The sequence below is a fragment of the Abramis brama genome (assembly GCF_963993115.1).
Source record: "Abramis brama genome assembly, chromosome: 8".
In the NCBI taxonomy this organism is placed as follows: domain Eukaryota; kingdom Metazoa; phylum Chordata; class Actinopteri; order Cypriniformes; family Leuciscidae; genus Abramis; species Abramis brama.
The window spans coordinates 410,072-427,500 of NC_139970.1; the positions used below are offsets into that span (position 1 = coordinate 410,072).

Below are 17,429 nucleotides of genomic sequence, written 5' to 3' on the forward strand. Positions count from 1 at the left end.
GCGAACAACATCGAACCGCTTCCGCTGCCTGTGCACCTCCGTAGCGACATCAGCAAACAGCTTCACACGTTGGTTCTTGTAGAAGATATCCTTCTTTGTTTTGGCAGTTCTTAGTACAGGTTCTTTCTGCTTGTAGTTAATAAATCTCATGATTACTGTTCTCGGCGAGGCATCGGTGTCTCTCTTTGGTCCGACGCGGTGAGCCCTTTCCAGTACTAAAGGGTGACGCATTGGGTTTAACTCCAGCGCGTCTGGCAACCAGCTCTCCAGAAACCCGCACATGTCGGAGCCCTCACAATTTTCAGGGAGACCCACCAGCCTAAGATTGTTCAAACGCGATCTTGTTTCCATATCGACCATTTTGTCCTCAAGATGTTTATTTCTTTTCTGTAAACTCTCGACCACCGCTTTCAAGTCGACCTGCTCGTCTTCCACGTTAGACAGACGCACCTCTGCCTCAGCTATCCGCTCTGTACATTCAGACATATCCTTTCTTGTTTCTTCTATAGCTTTCAGTACGCCATCAAATCTTCCAGCGAACTCTGTTTTCAAATTGCATATCTCTCCCAATATCTCATCTTTAGCCATATTTAGCAGCTGTTGGTCTTTGCCGGGTGGAATCATTGCGTTATTGTTCACATCACCTTCATTAATTTCTTTGCTAGCAGCGTTAGCATCATTCGTAACGTTAGCTTCCTTGCTAGCTGGCTACTCTATGTCATGCGATCCAAAGCCTGTTAATTTGGATTGCGTAGTTGATTTAGGCTTATCTCCAGTTCACCAGTTTCACAGTTTCGGAGAGTTTTTGGCTCAACTAAAAGGATTAGTCAGGATTGTTGCAGAGAGCAGGCTCGAACGTGACCTTCTAGCTTGCGGCCATACCAGGAAGTCCTGCACTGTATTTTTTACTGCTGCAAAGGGAAAACCTCCACTCCCGCGAGATTTGCGTTGGTCCTGTGGGAGCCCAATCCCAATGCAGCCATCTATATTGGACATTCCCCTGTGAGGGTCTTGTTGACATGACAGCCATCGGAAGAACCAGACAGTTCCTCCTCTCCGACCCTATGACCAGCTTATACCGGTGTGAAGAATCGATCTTCATGTTCTGGATGAATATCTGAATGCTACCGATCTGAATTCTGACATTTGTTGGCCTGGCCCCCCCGACTGATCCTGGGTTCTCCCAAGGCTTTTCCTCCATTCTGTCACCTCTGGCTTCATTAGTTGGGGACACTTAATATTCAACAATATTATTGATCTGACTGTACTGACAGTGCTGAGCTGGACGATGACATTATTTTTTTGCAGAACTCCTTTATAGATGAAATTGACAAGTTTTCATAATTGATGAACTATACAATAGAATTAAATCAACACTGAACTGACTTCAGCTGAACAACAGCCGAAATGCATTATTTTCCTGTTATCCCTGTAAAGTTGCTTTGAAACAATCTATATAATATAAAGTGCTATATAAATAAAGGTGACTTGACTTAACATGAGTTTGAAAAAAAAAAGAAACATTTTCCAAGAATTTACATCTAATTAAAGAATTTTCTATTTTATTATATGGCTTCTGTCAAGTAAGTGTTTTCACACAAAAAATCTGCACAGATTTTGCAATGATAGCTGAACAAGTAGAGGTTGTAAGGACCCAAGTGCAGTTTTACCAATGTGCATACAGGACAAGACGAAACAAGAAACAGGAGGGTGTATGTACACTAGGAGCAATGATTGCAACAAAACAAACTGGGAACTTTGAGCCAAGAACAAGGAAAGCAAAATAAAGTAAAAGCATAAGACCAATTCAACAGAGAAGATCAAGTTAAATAAAACATGGCAAAAATAATTGCATTGCATCTTCAAATGGTGCTGTCCTGTCGTGCCGGAATATAGTCCCCTCGTTTCTGTGGCTTTTGGCACAAATGATATGCGAAAACACACACCACTAGTATAAAACAGGAGGATGTAGCAGCTACCACCAACCACAACGACTCTGAGTCTAGAGAGAGAGAGAGAGAGAGAGAGATTTAAACACATCTAAACAGACAGTGTAAAATAAAATATTAGATTTACCATTTACAGGTTCTTTAATGTCTCTTTTTCACCTTAATTTTATACAACTGTTAAAGGTGAACATAGAACCAAATTTTTTGTTCAAATTGTGGTGACGTATGGCAGTCAGCTCGATTAGCAGCATTAATGGAGCCTAAGCATTTACCCTTTACACTAGTAACCTATTAATAGTCAAAAGAATATAGTCATTCTGTGCGTGCCTGTTTATCAACATAAGAGCGCCACCCTCAGGCTGAATAACGCTTTAGACCTCTGCCAAAATTGTGTCTGCATGTGTTCAGCGATTATAATATAAAGCTTACAAAATGTTTATCATAACTTGCCGCTAAAACAAAGAATCTGCCCTACCCATATTGACGGTCAGCCGCTACTGCAGTTTATAATTTAAGTTTAACAGTCATAATTAATTTATTTCATCAGAGGACATCCAATAACAAAGGGGTTACCACAATAAAGTGAGTGTAATTTGGCTGGTCATGTGATCAAAGCTGAATGAGGCTTAGCACCCGCTCATGTAGAGTAAAATGCTTTTATTTGGCTACTGATATGATCTCATATGTACAGAGCTCCTAAAGGGACTTTTGCAAAAATAAAAATTTCTATTGCATGTGCAGGGGAAAACTACCGGGTGCGAAAAGTTTCTCGTGAGCAACGTGAAAGTCTGTATTTTTGTTTTGTTTTTGCATAGGTCCCTTTAGGGGCTCCATACATATGAGTGTACATACATTTCAAACAAGTAGTTTAAAAAAAGAAGCATACAACTAACCAAAGGGTTCTCACCTTCTAGTTTAATTTGAGCGACAACTTCCTGTTTCTGGTCTTGGTTTTGACATATGCACTTCAGTTCTGTCCCATCGTCCTCTGGCTGAAGCTCAAGGATAACCAGCTGCACCTCGAGATGGTTTCCTGTGATACTGAAAACACATAATCTCGGTTTCATGCTAAATTCAGTGTAGTAGTGAGAACTGAATGAAAGTTTCTATTGAACTGACTTCACTCTTTCTCACTCAGAGATGACAAACACTGACATTCTGACTGACGGTTAAGCAGGGAGGTTTAGGTAAAGGGATTTGAGTGATTAATAATCAATATCTAACCTGATGAAAAATATTCATCTGCAACAACAATGTGAATTTTTGTATAGATACATTTCGCCATTAACTTTTAAATGCATCATTATGCAAGAACATGAGGAGAGATTCACATGAAAGACAGACCACTGGCACAATAATGTGCTACTTCTTTCTACAGTAGGGTAGCAAGAATGATTGAGCAGTGTAAATTAAATGAACTGAAATGTGAAATGTATATATGGGGGCGCTATCTGCAATGAGATAACATTACATTATTAACATACATTAATAGGAAAGTTTACACTAAAATGAAAACTCAGACACTATTTAGTCACCCTGCTGTTGTTCTGAAGCCGTATGACTTTTGTTTTTTGGAAAACAAATGGAGAAATAAAATAAAAAAATCCTGCTTGTGCTTGTTGGTATAATGAGAGTAAATGGTGACCACCTTTGAGTTTTAAAAAGTATGCAATATCTCAAATAAGAAAGTGTTTCTGTTTAAAAGCATCTGCTAAAGGAATAAATGTACATTTAAAATGTGAAACTTTCTAAATATGTTATAATCTAAATATTAACAAGTAACAAGCCTCCAAATGTTCAAAACAAACATAGAACTGAAAATATTGAATAGTACTGAATTGAATTCAATATTATCTTGTTTCGGTTGATGTTTCAAACTTTTTTTTAACTGTCAACAGTACTACATTACCACTGAAATGTGATACTATATTTCAATATGTAAATTATATTAAGGAACTGACAAACTAAAAAACTATTACCATACATTTGACTATACAAAGGGCCATCACTAGAAGAGGAAACCGGGTGAAAATGACCTGAGCTTAAGATCCCCTTCAATTATGATTCCTGCCCCTGGTACTGACCCGTGTCTGCCCCTGGCACTGACCCCTGACTGCCACTGGCACTGACCCCTGACTGCCACTGGCACTGACCCCTGCCTGCCCCTGGCACTGACCCCTGCCTGCCCCTGGCACTGACCCCTGACTGCCCCTGGCACTGACCCCTGCCTGCCCCTGGCACTGACCCCTGCCTGCCCCTGGCACTGACCCCTGACTGCCACTGGCACTGACCCCTGACTGCCCCTGGCACTGACCCCTGCCTGCCCCTGGCACTGACCCCTGACTGCCCCTGGCACTGACCCCTGACTGCCCCTGGCACTGACCCCTGACTGCCCCTGGCACTGACCCCTGCCTGCCCCTGGCACTGACCCGTGTCTGCCCCTGGCACTGACCCGTGTCTGCCCCTGGCACTGACCCCTGCCTGCCCCTGGCACTGACCCCTGCCTGCCCCTGGCACTGACCCCTGCCTGTCCCTGGCACTGACCCGTGTCTGCCCCTGGCACTGACCCCTGCCTGCCCCTGGCACTGACCCCTGCCACTGACCCCTGCCTGCCCCTGGCACTGACCCGTGTCTGCCCCTGGCACTGACCCCTGCCTGCCCCTGGCACTGACCCCTGCCTGCCCCTGGCACTGCCCCCTGCCTGCCCCTGGCACTGACCCCTGCCTGCCCCTGGCACTGACCCCTGCCTGCCCCTGGCACTGACCCCTGCCTGCCCCTGGCACTGACCCCTGCCTGCCCCTGGCACTGACCCCTGCCACTGACCCCTACCTGCCCCTGGCACTGACCCGTGTCTGCCCCTGGCACTGACCCCTGCCTGCCCCTGGCACTGACCCCTGCCTGCCCCTGGCACTGACCCCTGCCTGCCCCTGGCACTGACCCCTGACTGCCCCTGGCACTGACCCCTGCCTGCCCCTGGCACTGACCCATGCCTGCCCCTGGCACTGACCCCTGCCTGCCCCTGGCACTGCCCCCTGCCTGCCCCTGGCACTGCCCCTGGCACTGACCCGTGTCTGCCCCTGGCACTGACCCGTGTCTGCCCCTGGCATTGACCCGTGCCTGCCCCTGGCACTGACCCCTGCCTGCCCCTGACACTGACCCCTGCCTGCCCCTGGCACTGACCCCTGCCTGCCCCTGGCACTGACCCCTGCCTGCCCCTGGCACTGACCCCTGCCTGCCCCTGGCATTGACCCCTGCCTGCCCCTGGCACTGACCCCTGTCTGCCCCTGGCACTGACCCCTGCCTGCCCCTGGCACTGACCCCTGCCTGCCCCTGGCACTGACCCCTGCCTGCCCCTGGCACTGACCCCTGTCTGCCCCTGGCACTGACCCCTGCCTGCCCCTGGCACTGACCCCTGCCACTGACCCCTGCCTGCCCCTGGCACTGACCCGTGTCTGCCCCTGGCACTGACCCCTGCCTGCCCCTGGCACTGACCCCTGCCTGCCCCTGGCACTGACCCCTGCCTGCCCCTGGCACTGACCCCTGACTGCCCCTGGCACTGACCCCTGCCTGCCCCTGGCACTGACCCATGCCTGCCCCTGGCACTGACCCCTGCCTGCCCCTGGCACTGCCCCCTGCCTGCCCCTGGCACTGCCCCCTGCCTGCCCCTGGCACTGACCCCTGTCTGCCCCTGGCACTGACCCCTGTCTGCCCCTGGCACTGACCCGTGTCTGCCCCTGGCACTGACCCGTGCCTGCCCCTGGCACTGACCCCTGCCTGCCCCTGACACTGACCCCTGCCTGCCCCTGGCACTGACCCCTGCCTGCCCCTGGCACTGACCCCTGCCTGCCCCTGGCACTGACCCCTGCCTGCCCCTGGCATTGACCCCTGCCTGCCCCTGGCACTGACCCCTGTCTGCCCCTGGCACTGACCCCTGCCTGCCCCTGGCACTGACCCCTGCCCGCCCCTGGACCCAATTCTGCCTCGCCAAACTTCCTAGTAATCTCGCTTATGTGCTCTGGACTGTTTGCTGTTGTCTACATTTATATTTGTCCTTTTTTCCCAATAAACTGAAATTTTCATCTCACACTGTGCTTGATATCTATTCCAGACACAATTTTCCAAGTGTATCACTGTAGGCATCAGTGTTACCTTTTTTCTGTCTGGAATGCACGTCCACCCAGGTAAGAGTTTTCAGCTGGCTGACCATTAACCAGCCATGTCACATCTGTGGACTGAGCGGCCTGGTTTCCAATGGACACCATGCAGTGGATCACCAAACGTGAGCCTGAAAGATAGCAGTACAGCTGAAGGTTGGTGTGTAGCTTTCTGATAATCACTATATAAGAGTAAGCAAACAAACGCTGGGCCTCATTAACTAATTGTGGGAAGGTTTTAACAAGGTTTTAGAATGAATGATTCATCAAATTTCAATGATTTTAAAATATCAAATTTCTTTCTGGAGAGGGTTTGGGTGTTTTATGCAAAAAGCTACTAAACATACAAACGTACGCTCCCTCATTTAGAATAATGCAGATTTGTCAACAATTGAACTCGTGTACATAAATTGCTATTTAGAAATCTTGTGTGACAACTTCTGCACACAAAAATACAGAACTTGTTTGCAATTATTAGTGAATGAAATTGAATATGAGTAATCAAAATCAATGTTTGCTTTGTCTATTTATTAATAACTAGTAGTAGTCCACCATCATGCCAGACATTTTATTTTATTTTATTTTTTAGATTTTATTTTTTTTGTGGTGATTTTTGCCTTTTATTGGAACAGGACAGTAGAGAGACAGGAAGTGAGGTGGGAGAGAGACGGGGGATGGGATCGGGAAAGGTCCACGAGCCAGGACTCGAACGCGGGCCACGCGAGTGCAATGACGCTACATGTCGGTGCGCTGACCACGAGGCCATCGGCGCCGACTAAAAACGGTCTTTGACGTGGAAAAGTGCTTAGAGCCACGTCAGGGACAGAGCAGACGTACACACTTTTCTTTTGAGCAGTGATGTTCAGGACCAAGGATAGCCCCAACACAGGTGAACACAGTGATGTTAGGATTAGGGTTAGGTTAGGGTTCAAACCACACTGAATACAGCAGTCACAGAGCTCTGCCGAAGGACTGAGGCTCGCTGTCAAGAGGGGAAACGTGCACACCTGTGTTGGTGCTATCCTTGGTCCTGAACATCACTGTGCACACCTGTGTTGGAGCTATCCTTGGCCCTGAACATCACTGTGCACACCTGTGTTGGAGCTATCCTTGGCCCTGAACATCACTGTGCACACCTGTGTTGGTGCTATCCTTGGCCCTGAACATCACTGTGCACACCTGTGTTGGGGCTATCCTTGGCCATGAACATCACTGTGCACACCTGTGTTGGGGCTATCCTTGGCCCTGAACATCACTGTGCACACCTGTGTTGGTGCTATCCTTAGTCCTGAACATCACTGTGCACACCTGTGTTGGGGCTATCCTTGGCCCTGAACATCACTGTGCACACCTGTGTTGGTGCTATCCTTGGCCCTGAACATCACTGTGCACACCTGTGTTGGGGCTATCCTTGGCCCTGAACATCACTGTGCACACCTGTGTTGGGGCTATCCTTGGCCCTGAACATCACTGTGCACACCTGTGTTGGGGCTATCCTTGGCCCCAAACATCACTGTGCACACCTGTGTTAGTGCTATCCTTGGCCCCGAACATTACTGTGCACACCTGTGTTGGTGCTATCCTTGGCCCTGAACATCACTGTGCACAACTGTTTTGGGGCTATCCTTGGTCCTGAACATCACTGTGCACACCTGTGTTGGTGCTATCCTTGGCCCTGAACATCACTGTGCACACCTGTGTTGGGGCTATCCTTGGCCCTGAACATCACTGTGCACACCTGTGTTGGGGCTATCCTTGGTCCTGAACATCACTGTGCACACCTGTGTTGGGGCTATCCTTGGCCCCGAACATCACTGTGCACACCTGTGTTAGTGCTATCCTTGGCCCCGAACATTACTGTGCACACCTGTGTTAGTGCTATCCTTGGTCCTGAACATCACTGTGCACACCTGTGTTGGGGCTATCCTCGGCCCTGAACATCACTGTGCACACCTGTGTTGGGGCTATCCTCGGCCCCGAACATCACTGTGCACACCTGTGTTAGTGCTATCCTTGGCCCCGAACATTACTGTGCACACCTGTGTTAGTGCTATCCTTGGCCCCGAAACATCACTGTGCACACCTGTGTTAGTGCTATCCTTGGCCCCGAACATCACTGTGCACACCTGTGTTGGTGCTATCCTTGGCCCCGAACATCACTGTGCACACCTGTGTTGGTGCTATCCTTGGCCCTGAACATCACTGTGCACACCTGTGTTGGGGCTATCCTTGGCCCTGAACATCACTGTGCACACCTGTGTTTGGGCTATCCTTGGTCCTGAACATCACTGTGCACACCTGTGTTGGTGCTATCCTTGGCCCTGAACATCACTGTGCACACCTGTGTTGGTGCTATCCTTGGTCCTGAACATCACTGTGCACACCTGTGTTGGTGCTATCCTTGGCCCTGAACATCACTGTGCACACCTGTGTTTGGGCTATCCTTGGTCCTGAACATCACTGTGCACACCTGTGTTGGGGCTATCCTTGGCCCTGAACATCACTGTGCACACCTGTGTTGGGGCTATCCTTGGCCCCAAACATCACTGTGCACACCTGTGTTAGTGCTATCCTTGGCCCCGAACATTACTGTGCACACCTGTGTTGGTGCTATCCTTGGCCCTGAACATCACTGTGCACAACTGTTTTGGGGCTATCCTTGGTCCTGAACATCACTGTGCACACCTGTGTTGGTGCTATCCTTGGCCCTGAACATCACTGTGCACACCTGTGTTGGGGCTATCCTTGGCCCTGAACATCACTGTGCACACCTGTGTTGGGGCTATCCTTGGTCCTGAACATCACTGTGCACACCTGTGTTGGGGCTATCCTTGGCCCCGAACATCACTGTGCACACCTGTGTTAGTGCTATCCTTGGCCCCGAACATTACTGTGCACACCTGTGTTAGTGCTATCCTTGGTCCTGAACATCACTGTGCACACCTGTGTTGGGGCTATCCTCGGCCCTGAACATCACTGTGCACACCTGTGTTGGGGCTATCCTCGGCCCCGAACATCACTGTGCACACCTGTGTTGGTGCTATCCTTGGCCCTGAACATCACTGTGCACACCTGTGTTTGGGCTATCCTTGGTCCTGAACATCACTGTGCACACCTGTGTTGGTGCTATCCTTGGCCCTGAACATCACTGTGCACACCTGTGTTGGGGCTATCCTTGGTCCCGAACATCACTGTGCACACCTGTGTTGGTGCTATCCTTGGCCCTGAACATCACTGTGCACACCTGTGTTTGGGCTATCCTTGGTCCTGAACATCACTGTGCACACCTGTGTTGGTGCTATCCTTGGTCCTGAACATCACTGTGCACACCTGTGTTGGTGCTATCCTTGGTCCTGAACATCACTGTGCACACCTGTGTTGGTGCTATCCTTGGCCCTGAACATCACTGTGCACACCTGTGTTTGGGCTATCCTTGGTCCTGAACATCACTGTGCACACCTGTGTTGGGGCTATCCTTGGCCCTGAACATCACTGTGCACACCTGTGTTGGGGCTATCCTTGGCCCTGAACATCACTGTGCACACCTGTGTTTGGGCTATCCTTGGTCCTGAACATCACTGTGCACACCTGTGTTGGTGCTATCCTTGGCCCTGAACATCACTGTGCACACCTGTGTTGGGGCTATCCTTGGCCCTGAACATCACTGTGCACACCTGTGTTTGGGCTATCCTTGGTCCTGAACATCACTGTGCACACCTGTGTTGGTGCTATCCTTGGCCCTGAACATCACTGTGCACACCTGTGTTGGGGCTATCCTTGGTCCCGAACATCACTGTGCACACCTGTGTTGGTGCTATCCTTGGTCCTGAACATCACTGTGCACACCTGTGTTGGTGCTATCCTTGGCCCTGAACATCACTGTGCACACCTGTGTTGGGGCTATCCTTGGCCCTGAACATCACTGTGCACACCTGTGTTGGGGCTATCCTTGGCCCTGAACATCACTGTGCACACCTGTGTTTGGGCTATCCTTGGTCCTGAACATCACTGTGCACACCTGTGTTGGTGCTATCCTTGGCCCTGAACATCACTGTGCACACCTGTGTTGGGGCTATCCTTGGCCCTGAACATCACTGTGCACACCTGTGTTTGGGCTATCCTTGGTCCTGAACATCACTGTGCACACCTGTGTTGGTGCTATCCTTGGCCCTGAACATCACTGTGCACACCTGTGTTGGGGCTATCCTTGGCCCTGAACATCACTGTGCACACCTGTGTTGGGGCTATCCTTGGCCCTGAACATCACTGTGCACACCTGTGTTTGGGCTATCCTTGGTCCTGAACATCACTGTGCACACCTGTGTTGGTGCTATCCTTGGCCCTGAACATCACTGTGCACACCTGTGTTGGTGCTATCCTTGGCCCTGAACATCACTGTGCACACCTGTGTTGGTGCTATCCTTGGCCCTGAACATCACTGTGCACACCTGTGTTGGTGCTATCCTTGGTCCTGAACATCACTGTGCACACCTGTGTTGGTGCTATCCTTGGCCCTGAACATCACTGTGCACACCTGTGTTGGGGCTATCCTTGGCCCTGAACATCACTGTGCACACCTGTGTTGGGGCTATCCTTGGCCCTGAACATCACTGTGCACACCTGTGTTTGGGCTATCCTTGGTCCTGAACATCACTGTGCACACCTGTGTTGGTGCTATCCTTGGCCCTGAACATCACTGTGCACACCTGTGTTGGGGCTATCCTTGGCCCTGAACATCACTGTGCACACCTGTGTTTGGGCTATCCTTGGTCCTGAACATCACTGTGCACACCTGTGTTGGTGCTATCCTTGGCCCTGAACATCACTGTGCACACCTGTGTTGGGGCTATCCTTGGCCCTGAACATCACTGTGCACACCTGTGTTGGGGCTATCCTTGGCCCTGAACATCACTGTGCACACCTGTGTTTGGGCTATCCTTGGTCCTGAACATCACTGTGCACACCTGTGTTGGGGCTATCCTTGGCCCTGAACATCACTGTGCACACCTGTGTTGGTGCTATCCTTGGCCCTGAACATCACTGTGCACACCTGTGTTGGTGCTATCCTTGGCCCTGAACATCACTGTGCACACCTGTGTTGGTGCTATCCTTGGCCCTGAACATCACTGTGCACACCTGTGTTGGGGCTATCCTTGGCCCTGAACATCACTGTGCACACCTGTGTTGGTGCTATCCTTGGCCCTGAACATCACTGTGCACACCTGTGTTGGTGCTATCCTTGGCCCTGAACATCACTGTGCACACCTGTGTTGGTGCTATCCTTGGTCCTGAACATCACTGTGCACACCTGTGTTTGGGCTATCCTTGGTCCTGAACATCACTGTGCACACCTGTGTTGGGGCTATCCTTGGCCCTGAACATCACTGTGCACACCTGTGTTGGTGCTATCCTTGGCCCTGAACATCACTGTGCACACCTGTGTTGGTGCTATCCTTGGCCCTGAACATCACTGTGCACACCTGTGTTGGTGCTATCCTTGGCCCTGAACATCACTGTGCACACCTGTGTTGGGGCTATCCTTGGCCCTGAACATCACTGTGCACACCTGTGTTGGTGCTATCCTTGGCCCTGAACATCACTGTGCACACCTGTGTTGGTGCTATCCTTGGCCCTGAACATCACTGTGCACACCTGTGTTGGTGCTATCCTTGGTCCTGAACATCACTGTGCACACCTGTGTTGGTGCTATCCTTGGCCCTGAACATCACTGTGCACACCTGTGTTGGGGCTATCCTTGGCCCCGAACATCACTGTGCACACCTGTGCACTGAGAGAATGGTGCCGTCTTAGTGGCCCCTAATTTAATAACAAATGATCGTTCGACGGAAGCGAATCAATCAAAACTAACTTTAGCTGGAAAATAACTTTATTAAAGAACGGCTATAAAGCCAAAACAATGTCTGTTACCCTAAATTATACGTTTGTCTCTGTAAAGCTGCTTTGAAACAATCTCCATTGTTAAAAGCACTATATAAATGAAGATGACTTGACTTGACTACTGAATATGCTGGAGTTTATTTTTGGAGGAGCGAGGAGCATTTTTCTTAAAACCCTCCTAAACAACATGTGGTGATGTAGGGGTTGTTTGATATATTTCTTTAGGCTTTCTGACCCCCAAGACTCAAGTAATCTCTGCAATTCTCCATCTGTGATCCTTGAAGAGTCTTTGGCCACTCAAACTCTCCTCCTCACCGCATTAAGACAATACAGACACACGTCCTCTTCCTGGCAGATTCGTCACATCTTTAGTTGATTATAACTTCTTAATTTTTGCCCTGATGGTCAAAATGGGGATTTTCAATTCTTTAGCTATTTTCTTACAGCCACTTTCTATTTTTTGATCCTCAACAATCTTTTGATGCACATCAGAACTATATTCTTTGGTTTTACTCATTGTGATGATTAAGGGAATTTTGCCTTTGTGTTTCCTCATATTTAAACTCCTGTGAAACAAGAAGTCATAGCTGGACAAGTTCATGTTCCTAGTCACCCTGTGTGTATATCAACCCGTGTTCCCTGTGCTCATTGTCAGGTATTGTCACTCTACAGCTGTTTGCTGCTGGATTCCTCAGTTCAGTTCCTTGTGGATTTATTCTGTTAGGTTCCTCTTGGACTTTTGTTTGTAATTTTGTTATTTCATTATTAAACCTTATTTGCATTTGGATCCAGTTCACCCTTGTCTCTGAGTTCACCCAGCATTGCACTTCTATAATCAGTAACTGCTGTGGATTTATTTGAATGAGTTTTTCATTGTCCGTTCTTATGGTGTAAACGTTTTCCTAAACGGTGTGTAAATTTAAATAAAATTGTGTGCTGTCCTTTCGAAGCTTAAATTCGTATTAAGTACAGTACATTTTATTAGAATTATGCAGTGCTTTCATACTATATTATGGGCAGGGTCATGCAATGTGTGACTGGAATATAAATTATCTAAACATCTGACAATAAACACATAAATCAATATTGTTAGCAGTGTGGACTCACCCAAATTACTTTCAATGAAGGATCCATTTACAGGAAAGACAATATAAGGGAATGAATAACTTGGTGCTGCTGTGTGAAAACATTGTTAAATTAATAACAATTAAATGAATAATAAATGAATTAGAATCAAATTGTTAGATCAGTATTTTGGTGAAATACTGATAATTAAAAAAAAAAAAACTCTAATACTTGCATGTGAAAGCAATGAGATTGTTAGAGGTGACCGCTTCTGGTGCAAAACCTTCAGATTCTGGAGCTAAAGAAATGTTTAACAGAGTCATCATTTGCTTAACTGTCTGACAGGTTTAGAAAGAAAGAAAAGCAACATGCTGGTCATAAAACAGTGGCAGTGGCGCAACCATCCGTTTGACAAAGGGAATTTATTTACCTGACACTTGAACTCTCCAGGTCCTGCTCACATTATATTGGGTATTGTTGATAATTACATTTAGCCTACAGGTGTAGAAGCCCTCATCTTTCACAGATATGTTTTTGATGGCCAGAATTATGCCTCTCTCGATTGTATACTTTCCTCTGCCAACAGGAAGAGCTGTGCCCTGAAAATCCTGTCAATTAATCAATTGACAATTGAGGAATACAGCCATTTTTCAAACATTTGTTGTCATTTCAGTTAGTTGGTTTTCCACAATGACCTACCTTGCACCACATAAGATTTTTTTTCCTTTTGAAATAATCCAAATGGGGACAAATGATTTTTGTATCTGCTCCTGCATGTGCGTTGTAGGTCATTACCACGTTTGGCTCCTCTGCCTCATAAATCATTATGGAAATGCTCCCGGTGAAACAGAATGTGTCACTCCTAAGTGAAAAATGCATCACTAATTATATTTAGGCTAACAAAAACTAATGTCATAATACAAACTGTTTTAAAACTGCAATAAAAAAAAGTTAATTGCAAACCCATGCAATGACGTACAGCACATCTGCCGATTGTGCTGGAGTTTCTGCTGGATTTAGTGCATAAATCATAGAGTTTTCATATTACTACATTTCATTTATATTTCAAATCCAGTTTGGGCACTTTCTAAAAAAGGCCTTCCCTCCTAGAGTAACTTCCATACTAGATTGATTTTGAACTTTCGAGTTTTTAGATCAGGACTATTCAAATACGTTCCTGGAGGGTTTAGTTCCAGTCCTAATCAAACACACCTGCCTGTAATCAAGTCATATTTTGAAGAAGACCTCGATCAGCTGGTTCTGTGCTTCATCAGGGTTGGAACTAAATTCTGCGGGCCATGGACTTCCAGAAATGGTATTAAAGGTATTAGTACTAATAGTAATGGTATTAGTCTCTATTAAATATATTAAATTAATTTAGCATGTTTTCTATCTATATAAATCACATCAAACCTTTTAAGAAAATAAATCGCTCTTATAAATATAAGCCATGCTTAAAGCGCAAGAGTGGTGTGAACTACATCAGACTGAGAGTTAGAGTTAGGGAATGCTGGACTCATATTTCACCCCAAAATCAAAAAGGTAAAAAAAGTTACGGCCATTAAGATTTTAGACATTGTGACATTGTTTATATGAAAACTATTAACATTTATATTTAGCCTTCTGTCAAATTAAATATTAGATATTGATGTATCAAGTACTCTTGCAAGTAAACATTATGGTCATATTTTGTTGCACTGTAATTCATTTATGTTGATTTCCTTCCCTGAATTTAAAATGAGAATTGAAGAATTGAAAGGAAATGCACGGCTATAAGATCTGACCTGAAGATGTAGTTGTATGTTCCAGAGTCTGACGGGTGAGATGGAAGGAGCAGGACTCCACGGCCTCTCTGCTTCACCCGATCACGGCAGCGCTTCAGACTGCTCTGGTTCCTCAGGTTAGTGTGATCAACGTGGAATGTTGAGCTGTTGTCCAGTCGTAATTTCCTGTAATCAATCGTATCTTCAAGAAATGGGAATCTGATGATAACCGCCTCGCCTTGTACTTGATAATCCGGGATCTCTGGACCCACAACCACACAACTACCTGAACCAATCACAAGAAGTTATTAAACAACATACAGTAGTACTGTTATAGTAATTATGCAAGCATAGTCTCAACGTCACAATTAGGAAATTCAATGCTAGCGTATTCAGATGTCTGAGTTTACCAGGGACCTGGATTCACAAGGTCCCAATGTCAGGAAAGTTCTATAAAACAGTGTTTCTAAATCCTGGTCCAGGGGACCACCGCTCTGGGCATTTTGTATGTCTAACTTATTTAACACAACCGATTGAGACCATCAGCTAATTAGGTGAGAACTGAATCAGACACAAAATGGGACAAAATTGAACACAAAAGAAGATATTTTGAAGAATTTGGTAACCAGACAGTCAACAGCAGCCATTGACTTGCATAATGGGAACAAATACTACGGAAGTCAATTGCTACCATCAGATTACTGACATCCTTCAAAATATCTTCTTTTGTGTTCAGCGGAAGAAAGAAACATATACATGCTTGAAACAACTTTGAGGGTAAGTAAATGATGACAGAATTTTCATTTTTGGGTGAACTATCCCTTTAAGGATTTTAAATTTATTGCATGCGTTAATATCGACAGCCCTGATATATATATCAGTGGGGTGGGGTGGTCTTCAGAAATGAGGCAAAGTCCTCAGTTTTATATATAAATCAATTGTAAATTCATGTCCCAGTTACACTTAATTTTGTCATATCTTCCTGGTTAAATAAACAATACATAAAAACATTTCAAACCAAATACAATTTCATTTTGTATTTTTCAATAACTATGTAATTAATGTTCTATTCACTAAAACCAAGTATAAATCTCATCAAGTTAGTGCTTTTACACATTTTTACATATATTCCAAAATAATAACTAAAGGCACAATTTAACAATTTATTAGTCAACTTATTTTCATCAGTTATCAAGCTTGGCAAACACTGTCACAGACACAGAGATGTTCCTTTAATTTCACCAAGCATATTGCTCACTAAAACCCTCACAGTCATCATGTTTTCAGTCCATTTCAAGTTTGATTTTGATATGATAAAGCGGAGATATCTAAATGGATGAGTTGTTTATTAACTTTTTAATTAGTCCTCCCATTAACGGCATCATTTTGCTCATTTGGACCGAATGCACACAAAAACAAGAGGCAGGATTTATCGCACGATCCAATCATATCCAACCATAACAAACTATATCCAATCATAGCAGGATGGAGGCGTTGCCTCCTCTCACGTGACTTTCCCCCATTCATTCTCAATTACCCCCCACTAAACCCAGTGCACGCTTCGGGGGGTCAGAGGCACGAGAGACACGGACTCACTGCACCTTCACCTGCAGGTGTCGCTGTTGGACACGTGTAACTTTTACTTTTTTAATGTCACATTTTCTAATATTTTCTCATCCAATTTTTTTAGGCACTGCCTCCCTTGGAAAACGCCCCTGATATATTCATACATACATATTCTATAGTGTTGTATAAACTCGTATTTACCTTTCAGAGCCAGTGCAGAGTTAAGGATTAATCTCATGGAAAGTATGACAATGCACATGCCAAAATCAATGAGACGCTATCAGGAAAGATCATACATCAGAACACACAACATGACAATGAATACAAAAAGACATACAGGAAAAAACTGTTTAAAAACATACCAATATAACACATCCATTAACATGAATACATATTGACCTTCAGAATCTAAATGATCTATAAATTCTTTAAACTCCAATAAATGATAATAGTGATTTTAGGCAACAAGTGGAATCAAAGAACTCTATATTCATAAAATGTGTATCTTTGAACTCAACACATCTCTGCATTTTTTGATGTTGTCCCACAATAATATATATGTTATAAACATGTTACTAATCAAGTATCCATCCATTCATATTTTCTATGCTCGAATGAAAACATTCAATATGGAATTTCTGCTCTCACCTGCCTATGGATGATCATGATGATGATGATGAAAGAATATATTAAATATGAAGAGCTGAGCTGACAGAAGCAGAGAAAGAGGGATAGGCAGTCGACAGTTGTCTGTGTTTCTGTTTTATGGACAGGTTATGGGGGAAACCCTAATCCCATTCAGACTTCCTCATCAATAAGAGGAAATTCCACATTTCCAAATCAGAGTGCAGATCACACTCACCTCTCCACAGAAGACGTGATGAAGACAAAGACCTACACACAGACACACACTGCCATGTGTTTGCGGGCGATGACATGGGAAAGTGTCAATCTTGCTTCAAAAGCATAACCAGGCATATATTGTTATGACACATGACAAATTGTATGAACCAAACATACGAAACAGACAAAGC

At 45.9% G+C, this 17,429-nt stretch overlaps 1 protein-coding gene across 2 annotated transcripts; it reads right to left on the reverse strand.

Annotated features, from left to right (window-relative positions):
• Window positions 1-1,534: 1,534 nt before the first annotated feature.
• Window positions 1,535-17,178, reverse strand: LOC311087760 (interleukin-1 receptor type 2-like). 2 transcript variants are annotated; one of them, XM_084121163.1, is made up of 10 exons: window positions 17,044-17,178; window positions 16,597-16,672; window positions 14,851-15,115; window positions 13,766-13,928; window positions 13,497-13,674; window positions 13,302-13,364; window positions 13,109-13,174; window positions 6,099-6,234; window positions 2,857-2,990; window positions 1,535-2,002 (listed from the first exon to the last, which is right to left on the reverse strand). In XM_084121163.1, the coding sequence occupies exons 1-10, from the start codon at window positions 17,059-17,061 to the stop codon at window positions 1,863-1,865; spliced, it is 1,239 nt and encodes a 412-aa protein (XP_083977289.1). In that variant the 5' UTR covers window positions 17,062-17,178; the 3' UTR covers window positions 1,535-1,862. The 2 variants fall into 2 exon arrangements, with proteins under 2 accessions (XP_083977289.1, XP_083977288.1); XM_084121162.1 differs by having other exon boundaries at window positions 13,109-13,177; window positions 17,044-17,156.
• Between the last annotated feature and the right edge of the window lie 251 nt (window positions 17,179-17,429).